This window comes from Neoarius graeffei, chromosome 21 (genome assembly GCF_027579695.1).
Source record: "Neoarius graeffei isolate fNeoGra1 chromosome 21, fNeoGra1.pri, whole genome shotgun sequence".
NCBI lineage: Eukaryota > Metazoa > Chordata > Actinopteri > Siluriformes > Ariidae > Neoarius > Neoarius graeffei.
The window spans coordinates 45,930,179-45,946,648 of NC_083589.1; the positions used below are offsets into that span (position 1 = coordinate 45,930,179).

A 16,470-nucleotide genomic window follows, 5' to 3' on the forward strand; every position below is an offset into this window, starting at 1 on the left:
AGTATAAACTAACCACTAATGATTAAACATTACAATATAACTCTTGCCACCATGCAGTGACATTAGCTGCCTATATGGACTTTTGTAAGGAATTTTTAACGTAACTGGACCTTTACAAATTTTAGTTGAATACCCCTATCATGGTTATTGCCCAGAAAGCATCTTATTCTGTAACTATTTGAATACTAATTTAATTATTCAGCAACTACAATGAAACTAACAGAAAACTTACAAGAGCAAGAAATGTCTGGACAGGACTTGGAGTTTACTGGCAAGTAGCTACACCTCAGGGGTTACAGCTCTTTATATTGTTCAAAATTGGAAATTATATTCACATGTTCTGACAGTAACAATCAAAGTAATGAAACACTGAAAAAAATTTGCCAAGCACCGTTTGAACACCCTGGCTCACCCTTCCCAGAAGCCTCTGTGCCAAGTAGTGAGTTGCTATGATCACATCCATTAATAATCCACTGTTTGAAAAACAAACCAGCAATATCTCAAGCCATACAGTGGTGCCTGAAAGTTTGTGAACCCTTTAGAATTTTCTATATTTCTGCATAAATTTGACCTAAAACATCATCAGATTTTCACACAAGTCCTAAAAGTAGATAAAAGAGAACCCAGTTAAACAAATGAGACAAAAATATGATACTTGGTCATTTATTTATTGAGGAAAATGATCCAATATTACATATCTGTGAGCGGCAAAAGTATGTGAACCTCTAGGATTAGCAGTTAATTTGAAGGTGAGATTAGAGTCAGGTGTTTTCAATCAATGGGATGACAATCAGGTGTGAGTGGGCACCCTGTTTTATTTAAAGAACAGGGATCTGCCAAAATCTGATCTTCACAACACATTTGTGGAAGTGCATCATGGCACGAACAAAGGAGATTTCTGAGGACCTCAGAAAAAGCATTGTTGATACTCATCAGGCTGGAAAAGGTGACAAAACCATCTCTAAAGAGTTTGGACTCCACCAATCCACAGTCAGACAGATTGTGTACAAATGGAGGAAATTCAAGACCATTGTTACCCTGCCCAGGAGTGGCTGACCAACAAAGATCACTCCAAGAGCAAGGCGTGCAATAGTCGGCGAGGTCACAAAGGACCCCAGGGTAACTTCTAAGCAACTGAAGGCCTCTCTCACATTAACATTAGCCAATGTTCATGAGTCCACCATGAGGAGAACACTGAACAACAATGGTGTGCGTGGCAGGGTTGCAAGGAGAAAGCCACTGCTCTCCAAAAAGAACATTGCTGCTCATCTGCAGTTTGCTAAAGATCACGTGGACAAGCCAGAAGGCTATTGGAAAAATGTTTTGTGGACAGATGAGACCAAAATAGAATGTTTTGGTTTAAATGAGAAGTGTTATGTTTGGAGAAAGGAAAACACTGCATTCCAGCATAAGAACCTTATCCCATCTGTGAAACATGGTGGTGGTAGTATCATGGTTTGGGCCTGTTTTGCTGCTTCTGGGCCAGGACGGCTTGCCATCATTGATGGAACAATGAATTCTGAATTATACCAGCGAATTCTAAAGGAAAATATCAGGACATCTGTCCATGAACTGAATCTCAAGAGAAGGTGGGTCATGCAGCAAGACAACGACCCTAAGCACACAAGTCATTCTACCAAAGAATGGTTAAAGAAGAATAAAGTGAATGTTTTGGAATGGCCAAGTCAAAGTCCTGACCTTAATCCAATCGAAATGTTGTGGAAGGACCTGAAGCGAACAGTTCATGTGAGGAAACCCACCAACATCCCAGAGTTGAAGCTGTTCTGTATGGAGGAATGGGCTAAAATTCCTCCAAGCCGGTGTGCAGGACTGATCAACAGTTACCGGAAACGTTTAGTTGCAGTTATTGCTGCACAAGGGGGTCACACCAGATACTGAAAGCAAAGGTTCACATACTTTTGCCACTCACAGATATGTAATATTGGATCATTTTCCTCAATAAATAAATGACCAAGTATACTATTTTTGTCTCATTTGTTTAACTGGGTTCTCTTTATCTACTTTTAGGACTTGTGTGAAAATCTGATGTTGTTTTAGGTCATATTTATGCAGAAATAGAGAAAGGTTCACAAACTTTTTATTCTAAAAGGTTCACAAACTTTCAAGCACCACTGTAGATAATAAATTGTAATGTGAAACTGAAGATATTTTGTCAAAGTACCATAGTTATATTTTACATTCTTTCGACCGATCCATCCTGTTTTCGTATGGTTATAATACTAATGGACTAGAACCTGCCTCGGCCGTCTCTCGGACAGCCACAAAGGAAAGAAATATCAGGCATATCCTATTCAAATCTTCCATGTATGACACATAGATGAAGAAAAAGTTTGAAATGGATTTTGAAAGGATCACTAATACTGAATTTGCAGAGGGTTTGCTGCCCAGAAAGCTAGCAGAGTAATCATCACAAGATTTCAAAACAAACAAAAAAAAAAACGAACAGGATGCTGGGAAGGGTGAGTCAACCCCTTTAAACCTTCATAGACTAGGTCGATTTTCAGATAATGTGACACCCCCAGGCATTTTTGAGTAAAAGTTGGCAAACAAACTTTTCTAAAAGTATTTTTTGTGCTGAATCCATTTTTGCTGTTTGCCAAGCTGTATCTCTTATGTGGAAGTCTGTAGAGCACAAAATCTAAGACAACCTCTAAAATTTCAGTAAATTCCGTTTTGTTTTTTTTTATTTTACATCATGTACAACAATAATGATCAAGTCTAGGAGGTTTATTTGTAGTGAGAATTATGGTACTTGTATGTGACAAGGACAATTGCACTTTCATTTCTTATTGTTGTCCTGAATATGTCTTCTTTTATCCCTATATTTCAAGCAGACAAATAGAAAATCTTACATTCCTGAGTCATTTCATTGAGGATGCAAGGAAACTGTTGCCATCACATCAGAGTTTGTAAATTAACTTCAAACTTGTCCACAAGAACTTTAATTCAAAATAAAATCACTTTTTGCCATCATTTCTATTTCCATATAGTGTTTAAATATTGCTAATCATAGGGCTGGGCAATATATTGATATTTAAGATGTATCGAGATGGACAAGTATCTCGATATGGATTTTGAGATGTCGAATTAATCGAGAAAAAAAATTACTTTTTGGAATTACAGAGGTTTGGTCACCCTATCACTCTGTAACACCTCAAAACACTGTTAGTTGAAAGATAAGTAGCATTTAATATTGTGCAGTAGCATTTACTTGATTGCGTTTTCACATATTTCCACTGCATGCCTTCGGTTGGCTACTCCAGCGACTTCACTCGGACTGCCCGTGCTTCGATCGCCCATGCTGCAGTAGGCAAACATCTTACTGCGGAGCAGCAGCACAGACAGTTTTGTCCCACAGCAGTTTAAAAACTGATACAGTTCTGTCCCTACTAGCAGAAGTTTTACTTATTTTTTATTTATTTAGGGGGATTTGAAAATATCGAGATATATATCGTATATCGAGATATAGAAGAAATCGAGATATGTTTTTCCTCCATATCGCCCAGCCCTAGTTCATCACCATAAAACTCTATCCAAAGAGCTATATAAGCCAACATTTCTGGTAGCATTTGAAATATTTCTGTCGGTAAGATCATCCATGAAGTCTGTCAGATTGTAAGAACATCATTATGGAAGCTGTGTGTAGCTTGAAGCTAGACCAGTCAATACCATTGAGTCTGACCCAAGGTCATTTCCCGATCCTTCCCCATCTCTCTCTCCCAATCATTTCCTCTCGCCCTCTAAATGTCCTACATAAAGGCAAAAACGACCAAAAAAAAAAAAAAATATATATATATATATATATATATATATATATATATATATATATATATATATATATATATATATATAAAATGGATAAAAAGTTCAGTGTTCACCAAAAATATTCTGAGATAAATATTATGTATTTTAAATATTAGCCTATGTTTGTTTTCTGTACCCAATAAATCTTCTGTCGCAATTTAAGATTTTATTTTTGAGCCAGAGCTGAGCAATTTGTTTATTTTTTTAGCCTATGAGACTGCCACTCTACTGAGTTACAAATAAAAAGACTGCCTAAATGGATTCAGCAGAAAGAATTACCCTTTATATAGTCTATTATATAGTCTATAAACTCAAGACCACGAATTTTATAATTTAATATGGTAATTTGGACCACACACACACTACCTAAAGTCTGTTTTTGAGAGTTCCTTTCACCCAATTGAAGCCAAATTTGGTACTTATTTAGCCAAGAGGTATATGCAACTTTCTGCTATTTTACTTTTTTCATACTGTACAACATTGAAGAGTTTTATATTGAAATACTCGAAATATGCAAATTATATGCAAATGTGCCCTCTACTGGGCTCCACGTATGAGATACAGCTTGGCAAACAGCAAAAATGGATTCAGCGCAAAAAATACCTTTAGAAAAGTTTGTTTGCCAACTTTTACTCACAAATGCCTGCAACTCCTTATTTAAGCCCGTTTTTGCAATTCTGACCTAGTCTATCACCTCAAACACATTTATCACAGTGTCTACAGAACTGTGTTTGATGATGCCCTATAGCCAAACACTGAAAATTTTTGGTCTCTTCAAATGCAGTCCAAAAATGCTGCAGAATAAAGACAGCAGCAAGATGTAAATGTAGATATCCTTCTAAAATATCTTTTTACAGATTTTACAATTATTAAATTTATTTCATCAATTTAGAATCATATATTTAAGGCATCAAATCTGCAAAAAAAAAAAACTTTAAAAAATTACAGTACTGCATGTTCACTCTACACTCATATAACATTTGGCCATCATATAATGGTAAATATTTTGAGATTTCCTGCTGACCTGGGTAGATGACAGTGCCAGGAATGTGAGCAGTGAGGCTCTGGACCACAGCCAACATGCAGCGGAGCCATAGTGAGCGACCCATGCGCTCTACAGCTTCAACTTTAGCAGGCATGTCCTCTAGCTGAGGCCTGGTATCTGCCTCCGGCTCACACAGCTATACAGGAACAACCAAAAAAACATTATGAGCAAGTTAGACTTTTCCTTAAAAAGTCTGAAATGGCAACACTGCTGTATGAGGACTGTCAGGTTAGTGTCAGGTTGTGAGGAACGCATCCTTGTAGTTAAAAAAGAAAAGAAAACAGTAAGTATTTGGTTGACAAAAACTCTAAAACGGCAAATGTAACAATAAATTCAATAGGGAGGGAAAGTGAAACACAGCGATCCTAGTGGTAGCGTTCCTAAGCCGAGAGCCATACTACAGTATTGAAAATCCCATAGACCCGATTTTTAAAAAAATCCCACGAAGTTATGACGTGGAACTTGTACACTCCCCAAAAATATGTTGTATATGTTGGGATTATCTACTAACTGTGAAAGTATCAGGTGAAATTTCGCTGTCTTTTAAAAGATCAAAATTGCACCTAACCTGTCAGAAATGGACTACAACCAAACTGTCTAGTCAGAGTCGCTCATATTACATCAGCAGTAGGCTTAGCTATCCCACGACCGGGAAGATCTGTGTATTTTGATCATGCTATGTTTTGCGCCAGACTGCAACCACCGGTCAGAGACAAATGGTTGCAAATTTTTTACTTGATGCATTTCTTATTGGTACAGAAATACTCCGCCAACCACGCTATACAAATCGGCATGTTGATGTGGGCTACTCGCCGGCCGCTACCTGGTACAGATTTGGAAAGGCGCTAGACTTGCGGTGACGTCACATACGCGACGTCGGGTCCGTGTAGTCTTTGATCAGCTTATTAAAAAACATTCAAAACAATTCAAATCGGTGGAAAAAATAAAGTATGATCACCAGGCTCGATAGAGCTGCCCAACATGCACAACATATGGAAGCCATTGTCTTAATTTTGAAGTGTAACCCGAAATGTAATTTTTTGAAAAGATATTCCCATTCATTTTGCCATAGAGGTTGGAACGCATCCAGTAGGGGGCAATGAGATTACTTTCCCTCCCTATATATCAAAATACTAATTTGGTAAAGACCAGGTCTGAAAATTGCAAAAACAATTATCATTAAATGTTCGAGCGAGGTTTACACCAAACACTCTCTCAGCCATTTAACGGAGATACACAGAACCTTTATTTTTAAATAAATTTCTGAGTGGATAGTATCTCTATCCTTGACTCTTGTATGCTGCATAAATGGGAATTAAAAATATATATATTTTTGAGAGTTAAAATCGACGGCAAAGTTGGCATTCGAGCTGCCCCGCTGAGCCAGCCAGCCCTGAGTGTGTGACGTCACTGCAGGAACCGGTTTTAAGGCTGAGGCCTTTGACAGCTATAGACCAAAGTCATATAAATAAAAATTTATGGTGAAAATAACAAATACCGTTACCGACTTGCTCAACTAAGACTGATTTGACTTCATTGATTGTGGGTTGACCCTCATTAAAACAGGATGGGTGTTATAACTTATGCAACATACATGTGCATGCATGCATTTTCACTGATAAAACATAAAAGGCTAATTAAATAATCAGATGAACTGAGACAATCGCATTCTGAAGCAAATTAAATAATCTTATACCGGTAACTTAAACATGCAATACAAGTTACATGCATGAATCTAAATGCAGGTAAACAACGAGTGTTGTTGTTTTTGTTGTTTTATATCCAAATGAGAGTCGCAGCTTACCCGTCTGTGTTCTCACTTCTTGAAGACCGATCTTGTGACCGATTGTTTCAAAACAATCTGATTTTCAGTTATTCGTTCAGTTCTCCGTTCATTCGCTTCTTCCACGTAAGGGTGAGATACTGCTGCTGAGGCAAGCATATCCAGCGGAGAAATCAGACAGCTGGTCCACTCATTCTCCATTTTCTCCATACTGAGTACTCCGCCATTACTGCTCGGCTCAGGCAATTACTAAAACCCGGGATGGGACGTTACCGGTTTTAGCAATAACCGCAGGGAGGTCACTCCCCGAGCAATAATATGTCATGTCCTGTCCTGTTCAGTCCCAGGTTTTAGCAACAACCCTCGGCTCACACTCTGGGAGAACTGGTGCAACTGAACTGACTTGCCTTTTCTTGTAGTTTTCTTTTCTTTTAATTGTTGGTACTGCACCCTCTTTCAATACAGGCTTATAGCCAATGCTCCTCAACAGATCAGAGGTCTCGTACGAGTCTTCAGTAAAATGTGCAGAGCAGAGGAGAGACCACTTCATAGGTGCCCAATGTGCCCATGAACGTCTCGCAAAATGCGTCCAAATCTATGCAGTTTGAACATTCTTGGGCCATGAATGCAACGTAAATCCACCTTCTGTCGTGTTGCTGCACCCGCCAGCAACACATCTACGTGGCATGGCGATAAATTAGCTCAAAATGGAAGCTCAAAGTTGTAGTCAGCTCTGTGTTTTAGTATAGCGGAAATGGTGAGGAGACTGATAGCCTTCCTGCAGTGACGTCACAGATGTCAAGGTCATTCACTCAGACCACTACCTATATGAATCATTTTAATCGTAAAAATTACGGTATTAGATTTATTGTTAACGCTTAAAACTATGCCTATGCCATTCTTGAGGTCTCAAGGCATTTATAAACAAAAAGTGAGGCCATGGTTCTGCGTATCTCCTTTAAGGTGACTTTACAATGCTTTTGGGAAACTGAACCCAGACCAAGATTATGAGGGTGCAGCAACTTATACCTAATACTGTATATGTACTACTGAGTACCTGCTCATGTTTGACTCTAGTACTGGACTGCTTAAGCACAGAAGATGGGCGTCTGGGGGGCAGCTGTTGGATACTACCATTCTGGAGCAATGGAGAGTCCTGCAGTAACCTGAGAGCAGACGCTGCCTGATCTGCACTGCAGCAGAAGAACCGCATACTGGTTATATGCAAACACACATATACAGGCGCATATACACAATGAAACTTGTGTTTTACCTGGAGGCAGCTTTGCCCTGCTGCAGGTTGAGGCTGGACAGCAGTAGTCTGATCTCCACCGCCAGCTCCAGCTCCTCAGGGTCTGTATGGATGTGCTGAAGGGCAAACAGCTCGGAGTTGAGCTGGCTGAAGATCTCTCTCAGTAGCAGAGCCTGCAGAAGTACACAGGGTCATAAAAAATATATACTAAACTAATCAGATGCAGCTAAAAATGATAAAGACTGACATAATTCATGACCTGATTGATGTGTAATATACTTTATATGATCAAAAACCTAAACAGACCCCAATAGTTTTATATGATAGCAGAAATAGTGACCAAAAATAACTGAGCAATATGACAAATTATTATACATACAGGACACTTTTTCCATGGAATAAAAACACGTATTCTATTCCCTTCTAGCGGGTTTCATTCATTTGCTTTGATAGTATGCAATATGATTAGCATATTCCTTACCCTATGTGTATTACGTACGTCACTCTACCCAATGGAGAATGAGTGTTGAATATGGTTTACGATATTGCATGGTTGTCAAGACAACACGACATCACATGTCGGAGACGTAAAACTTCTGCCCTAGTGAGCGACTGTAACAATTTGGAAACAAACATGGCTGCCAGGTTTGCTTCGTGAAATATGGAAGATTTTGAGGGAATTTTGAAAGAGAAAGATGCATTGAACACCTGAAAGAAATGTATAATAATAATAATAATAATAATAATAATAATAATATTGGCTGGATTTTTTCGTGGTACATCAGATATATTCCATTCAGCTAGCATGATACTGAACTCATCTTCAACTCCTTCAATTTCATACTAGTCGAATGGAATATATCTGATATACCATGAAAAAAAGCCAGCCAATATTATTTAAATATCATATCATGATACTTGAAGACAATTCTACAATACCTGATATGCACTACGGTATATCCAGGTTTGCTAACAAACTGCTAGCAAAATGGCTGCATTATAAAAGGTAAAAAAGTGAATTTAATAGTACATTAATATCTCTAAAAATAAGTGACCAAAAAAAGGAACAAAGGAATTTTTTTTAATTTAAAAAAATGCAAAAAAAAAAATCAGCTATCTCTAATCAGAGAATTGCTCTTAAAGATAAAAAAGCCAACCCCCCCAACACACACACACTTTCTGAAAGTGACTAATACTCCTAGCACCATACAGTGTTATAGATTGCTCTTAAAAATATTGTCACTTTCAATGGAACATGAAAAGAGATATTATCTATAGTTTGTTGGTATAATTTCAAATGATACCAATAAGTTTGTGAAAGCTTAATATCAGCCAGGTTTTTTTTCAGCCAGAAAATTTATTGGTTGGACCGCAGCCATAAGCTAAAATAATTATATGATTGATAGCTTATTTTAAAAATCTGACTATTTTGAGAAAATAATAAGTGTTGACCGGGCAGCACGGTGGTGTAGTGGTTAGCGCTGTCGCCTCACAGCAAGAAGGTCCGGGTTCGAGCCCCGTGGCTGGCGAGGGCCTTTCTGTGTGGAGTTTGCATGTTCTCCCCGTGTCCGCGTGGGTTTCCTCCGGGTGCTCCGGTTTCCCCCACAGTCCAAAGACATGCAGGTTAGGTTAACTGGTGACTCTAAATTGACTGTAGGTGTGAATGTGAGTGTGAATGGTTGTCTGTGTCTATGTGTCAGCCCTGTGATGACCTGGCGACTTGTCCAGGGTGTACCCCGCCTTTCGCCCGTAGTCAGCTGGGATAGGCTCCAGCTTGCCTGCAACCCTGTAGAAGGATAAAGCGGCTAGAGATAATGAGATGAGATGAGATGAGATGAGATGAATAAGTGTTGACCTTGATTTGTCCTGGAGTAAGTGTGTCTTTCTGGAGCTGGAGCTGAAGGTTTTTGGGCTCCACACTCTTCATGGAGGGGCTGCTAGGAGACTCGTCACTGCTGGAGTTGCACGACCTGGGTGTACTGGAGCTCCTCACCTGTGTCTCTAAATCCTCTGTGTCAAAACACGTGTACACATAGGTTTCACTATACCTGTCTTTTATATATTTGAGTAAACTGGAAAACTACTAGCATACACTGAGAAAGCAAGTCTCCTTTGCATTGTTGCACAATTAAATACCTGTTAATGGCTCAGGCAGGTCATGAATCGTACTACACATGGCCAAAATGAGCTGAAGTCTGGCCAGACGGATTCGACAGATTACTTTGGTGCTGTATAAAGCTCTGATGTCTTTACTGAGTCTCTTGTTCACCAGCTCCTCCAAAACCTGCAGACAACAAACGAGCATGTTGCTTCTCTACAGAAAAGGCCTGTTTCTTCATTCACGATTTAAAAACGAACCAAAAGCTTGTTACCTCAAGATTACAAGGATCCATGAGAGGTTTACAATTACTGAACATCGTCCATGTCTGTGAACACAATGCAAAAGAGAAGAGGATATCATTCATGTATTCTACAGCTATAAGCATTCTGCTTTAGTCATTACTTTGCCCACAAGTGTGTAAATATGCACGAGTGCATTGTGTTATGAAAGGTGTTATACTGAAGCTTTGTGTGTTCTGGTGTAGCAGTTGTGAGGTAGGGGGACGTCCTGTCCATCACTGAGACTGTGTATCTCTTTCACTGCCTCAGCAAACAAGTGCAGCTCAGTCAATGTCTTTGCCTGTCCACAAAGAAACAGAGGACATGAGCTAAAACCAGCCGGATAGTCACATTACTGGCAGCACCCATATTTTTCATTCATTCATCAGTAACAGCTTCAACCTGCACAGATGTGAGGTGGGAATATACTTTGGATGGCATGCTAGTCCATCGCAAGGGACCATGCTATACACACACAAACAAACATTCACAGGGACTCCACACAGACAGGAAGCTCAGGATCGAAGCAGGAAGCTCAGAGGCAGCAAAACTACCCACTGGCCCTTTTTTAAAAAATTCAATATCATGAACTATAGTATACTAATCAATAGTCTAATAGTATAATGACAGAAAAAGCAATAAAAACACATCACTTTTTCCAAAGACTACCTTTGGTGTCCTCATTTCCCTCACTCCGTACAAGAGTTCTAGATCAGTATCCACTCTTACACACCTTCAGTATTCTGCATCCTGCAATGAGATGAGGGTGCTGACACACTTTGCTGGCTACATATTGGTAGAGAGCCAGAACAGGAAGTGCCTGACACAAATAGAGAAATGAACACATTGGCATATTAGGGAATGTTAAAAAGTTAACTAATTAAAGTAACATGACAGATCCAAAAAGAGCTTGGTACTTGAATAAGAAATGTCTAAAATAACTAATTACAATGACCTGTGAAATTTTACTCAAGGATTTACAGATTTACAGTGAACTCCAACAAAGTCAACGTACACTTCGTGAAATATTAAACATTTGTAAAATACGGACATGTGTAATCGGCTCTACACGCGACTGTGAGTGTGCACTTCCTTTCCCTGGTAAACTGACGTTTATTGGAAAATGATAGGCTCTTATACCGCATGACACAATAACACCTGATCATCAAAAATCAAAAATGCATGGAAAACGATGCAATGATGATAACATTCTGACGAGTCTAGCTCAAAAGGATTTCATCGTAAAAAAAATATTCAATAAGTTATAGAGTGGCTAAGTGTTAGTATGTAGTTGTGTTGCTTCAGTACTGAGAGGTGATGTCCTGAGGTATAGAGCCAGTGACACACAAAGCCCAGGCTGGCCACAGTGCTGCCAACAAGAGTTTGGTCCGACTCGGAGAAGATATTCACTCCAGGGATGAGCTCCATATTCAGTGTGTAAGAAGAGTATGCCAAATCATTTTCAGGATGAGGCAGGGATGCCCTCAACAGACACTGCACAGCACACAAATAAACTAAATCACACAAACAAACACAAGCAAATACTGATTTGCATGCATTACACAAGTCTTACATGTCTTCTTCTTTCGATTCAAGAATGTCCTCTAAAATGGAACAAAGTAATACTGAATATCAATCATCTTTATACCACAGGTCTTCTCAAATCTGATTAGTCAGAAGGTGTTGATTAATTTTCCATAGCAACAGCTCAGAACAACAGTACCAGCTGTTATTCAAATCACAGGTTTATTTTAATGCACTTGTTCTAATGTTTGTTTCTATAGTAACAACTCATTTCACAGGCTTGCTCTACATAATCTAAAGGTAATAATATACAGATTAAAGAACGCATTGTTATTTAAGAAAGAAATATATCTAATCATTGAAAAGCTGTCCTTTGATGCAGGTGCTTTGCAGATTCTCGTAAACAAGCTGCATTTTTTTTTGTATTAACTACAAAAGAAATTGTGGGAATGACCATTGATATAAGTGCTAACAGGAACTAATCTGTTTTGAAGTTAGTACGAAAGGAAAATGTATAACGAGACCGTCAATGACGGCATAGCTCACTCCAGCCCCGTCTAGTCCAGAAGGAACGATCTAAAGTGGGTCACCTTGCACAATAAATGTTGCAAGCTATATATACTATATACAGGCTATATATAGAAGCTATATACAACCTAGGAATACTGACCTATTTGCCAGAAAGAATTCAAAACGGCGAGAAATTGACCAAAAAGAAGCGATTTTTGTCAAACTGCTCATTAAGGCTTAAGTAGTCCATAACTTCATTAATAACTGTAATTAAGCAAAACTGGGTAGAAGCTATACGTACCCCAGGCAAACCTATCTTCCTGCCAAAAAGAATAAAAATTGGTGAAGAATTGAGGGAGAAGAAGCGATTTGTGTGGAAACTGCTCATTAGGGCTTAATTACTCCATATTTTCATTATTAACTACAATTATGCAAATTTGGGTAGAAGCTATATGCACCCCAGGCAGACCTACATTCCTGCCAAAAAGAATAAAAATTGGTGAAGAATTGAGACAGAAGAAGCAATTTTCGTGAAATGTGGACGACGACGGACAGACAACAGATGACGGATGAACGACAGACAACACATGATGGCATAAGATCATCGCCTGTCAGCCGGATGAGCTAATAATTGTATAATTAAAAAAAAAGATTAATTGCTGATAAATTTCTGTAGTATAAGAAGAATAAAATAGTTGTGACTATTACTGGGGGGGGACAACCTTGGGGTGGTAACAGTACCTTCTCTTCACAGTGGTTCACATCACACCCATTATTGATTATTTTTATACAACAGCATGTCCAAAGGTGTTTTATTCCTTACTATGCAAGCACTCATAATAAGTAGTGCATGGCAATTTTTTTTTTTTTACCTTAAAGAGCTTAGCAGAGAGAAGGCAGTAATTTGTTCGTTGGCTGATGTTAGATGCTAAGATATACCTGTAGACAAACGTAAAACCTATTACATCATCAAAACTTTACTAAAGTGAAAGTAAAGACAAATACTGTCACTGTTCGTTTTACATACTGAGCAATCTTAGCAGACAACAATGCCCCCTGGAGACAGCCCCATATGCCAGCATGCTTCAGGGGCTGTTGAGAGGAGTTATCACCCCATGAATCACCATCCCAGGATTCTAGCACATTTGTGGTCTGCAGGGAGCAGTCCAGAGCCTTGCTCCAATGTGAGTGAGCAGCCCTATGCACAGATTATACAAACATACAGTATACACCATTATTATCAACAAGATTCTCACTAACTCTATTAATTAGACAGCTAGGTATGTATAACTTATAACTATGATAGTATATACTTAGGATTTCCATTGTAGAAATGCAGGTTCCCAAGGTCATGCAGAGCTTGAACTTGCAGTGAGTTGTAATTATTTGCCTGAAGGTATTCTACATTAGTGGACAAGAAGTGTTTAGATTCAAGATCAACATTGTACGGTATGTATTAATAAGGATGCAAATTTCAGACTGAAATTCTCACTGAGAGAACTGTTGTAGGAGGACAGGACAATCTGGATGCGGGAGGGAGATAGGGGCGAGCTGTACACAGATCCCACAGAGTTGTAGTCTTCCTTGGACAGGTCTGGAGGACCGATGGATGGGGCAGTGCTGGCTGCTATGTTAAACTCCACTCTGCCCTGTGAGCCCTGACAGGACTCCTTACAGAACGGCACCTTGATTGCTAGATAAGACATATAAAAGAGATCACATTACTTACACAATGAATATGAAACATTAAGACCAGCTGTCCAAATTAGGCATACAGAGGTTCAACATTGTAGTGGGGTCAGTTTAGGAGAAGAGGAAAGCAGGTCAATTTGTTTATTGTAATTACAATGTGCCTCATCATCAGCAACAGAGGGCTCTAAAAACAAGAAGACAGAGTCATCTATATCCCCCACCCTACTATATACCAAATATATACCACGTTTCAAGATATTATTTGTCACATTTTTCAAGTTCTGCTTCAGGAAACCAACCCTACCTCTTTACACTGACCTCAGCACCCCATGGCATAAACCCACCGGACCTTTAGTCCAGGTGAGCTAAAAATTAAAATTTCTCACATTTTTAGTATCAAAAGGCACATATACATTACTTAATCAACACATAGACCAACTTTCAAGACCATACCACTCATAGTTTTTAAGTTCTGCTCTAGAAACAAAACCTACCCCTAAGACTAACCTGAGAAATTAAGTCTGAAATTGTTTCCATGGAAACATGAAAAATTAAAATTTCTCAAATATCTTAGTATGAAAAGGCACATCTACATCACCTTGTTAACATGCATACCAAGTTTCAAATCCGTATCATGAATAGTTTTGGATATATGCTCCGGAAATGAACATTGCTCTTAGAAACTAAGTCAAAATCTATTTTCTGTGTAAAAATTTGAAAAATTATATTTTGAAGAAGGAGTCCTATCGGGCCATGTTGACCTCCGGGACTCCTGAGGCAGCCGACGGGTATCGGCAGGCCAGGCGTGCTGCAGCTCGGGCAGTTGCGGAGGCAAAAACTCGGAACTGGGAGGAGTTCGGGGAGGCCATGGAGAAGGACTATCGGTCGGCCTCGAAGAAATTCTGGCAAACCGTCCGGCGCCTCAGGAGGGGGAAGCAGTACTCTGCCAACACTGTTTACAGTGCGGGTGGGGAGCTGTTGACCTCGACTGGGGACATTGTCGGGCGGTGGAAGGAATACTTTGAGGATCTCCTCAATCCCACCGTCATGTCTTCCACTGAGGAGACTGAGGCTGATGACTCAGAGGTGGACTCGTCCATTACCCAAGCCGAAGTCACTGAGGTGGTTTGCAAGCTCCTCGGTGGCAAGGCACCGGGGGTGGATGAGATCCGCCCTGAGTATCTCAAGTCTCTGGATGTTGTGGGGCTGTCTTGGTTGACACGCCTCTGCAACATCGCGTGGCGGTCGGGGACAGTGCCTCTGGAGTGGCAGACTGGGGTGGTGGTCCCTCTTTTTAAGAAAGGGGACCGGAGAGTGTGCTCCAATTATAGGGGAATCACACTTCTCAGCCTCCCAGGGAAAGTTTACTCCAGGGTACTGGAGAGGAGAATTCGACCGATAGTCGAACCTCGGATCCAGGAGGAACAATGCGGTTTTCGTCCTGGTCGCGGAACACTGGACCAGCTCTATACCCTTCATAGGGTGCTCGAGGGTTCATGGGAGTTTGCCCAACCAGTCCACATGTGCTTTGTGGATCTGGAGAAGGCATTCGACCATGTCCCCCGTGGTATTCTGTGGGGGGTGCTTCGGGAGTATGGGGTTCGGGGCTCTTTGCTAAGGGCTGTCCGGTCCCTGTACGAACGGAGCAGGAGTCTGGTTCGCATTGCCGGCAGTAAGTCAGACCTGTTCCCAGTGCATGTTGGACTCCGTCAGGGCTGCCCTTTGTCACCGGTTCTGTTCATAATTTTTATGGACAGAATTTCTAGGCGCAGCCAGGGGCCGGAAGGAATCCTGTTTGGGAACCACAGGATTTCATCTCTGCTTTTTGCGGATGATGTTGTCCTGTTGGCTTCTTCAAACCAGGACCTTCAGCATGCACTGGGGCGGTTTGCAGTCGAGTGTGAAGCGGCTGGGATGAGAATCAGCACCTCCAAGTCCGAGGCCATGGTTCTCGACCGGAAAAGGGTGGCTTGCCCTCTCCAGGTTGGTGGAGAAGTCCTGCCTCAAGTGGAGGAGTTTAAGTATCTCGGGATCTTGTTCACGAGTGAGGGAAGGATGGAGCGTGAGATCGACAGGCGGATCGGTGCAGCCTCCGCAGTGATGCGGTCGCTTTACCGGTCCGTCGTGGTGAAGAAGGAGCTGAGCCAAAAGGCGAAGCTCTCAATTTACCGGTCGATCTACGTTCCGACTCTCACCTATGGTCATGAGCTTTGGGTAATGACAGAAAGAACAAGATCGCGGATACAAGCGGCTGAAATGAGTTTCCTTCGCAGGGTGGCTGGGCGCTCCCTTAGAGATAGGGTGAGAAGCACAGTCACTCGGGAGGAGCTCGGAGTAGAGCCGCTGCTCCTCCACATCGAGAGGAACCAGCTGAGGTGGCTCGGGCATCTTTTTCGGATGCCTCCTGGACGCCTCCCTGGGGAGGTGTTCCAGGCATGTCCCCCCGGGAGGAGGCCCCGG

At 40.7% G+C, this 16,470-nt stretch overlaps 1 protein-coding gene across 1 annotated transcript in view; it reads right to left on the reverse strand.

Annotated features, from left to right (window-relative positions):
• Window positions 1–16,470, reverse strand: part of cfap54 (cilia and flagella associated protein 54) — a 69,702-nt gene that overhangs the window by 15,344 nt on the left and 37,888 nt on the right. Inside the window, exons 42-54 of the mRNA XM_060903236.1 lie at window positions 13,811–14,011; window positions 13,632–13,719; window positions 13,346–13,516; window positions 13,191–13,257; window positions 11,593–11,778; window positions 11,018–11,104; window positions 10,466–10,585; window positions 10,278–10,331; window positions 10,042–10,189; window positions 9,761–9,915; window positions 7,927–8,078; window positions 7,711–7,846; window positions 4,850–5,006 (exon numbers count right to left, since the gene is read on the reverse strand). Coding sequence (XP_060759219.1) covers window positions 4,850–5,006; window positions 7,711–7,846; window positions 7,927–8,078; window positions 9,761–9,915; window positions 10,042–10,189; window positions 10,278–10,331; window positions 10,466–10,585; window positions 11,018–11,104; window positions 11,593–11,778; window positions 13,191–13,257; window positions 13,346–13,516; window positions 13,632–13,719; window positions 13,811–14,011 — 1,722 coding nt within the window. The remainder of the gene's footprint in view (window positions 1–4,849; window positions 5,007–7,710; window positions 7,847–7,926; window positions 8,079–9,760; window positions 9,916–10,041; window positions 10,190–10,277; window positions 10,332–10,465; window positions 10,586–11,017; window positions 11,105–11,592; window positions 11,779–13,190; window positions 13,258–13,345; window positions 13,517–13,631; window positions 13,720–13,810; window positions 14,012–16,470) is intronic.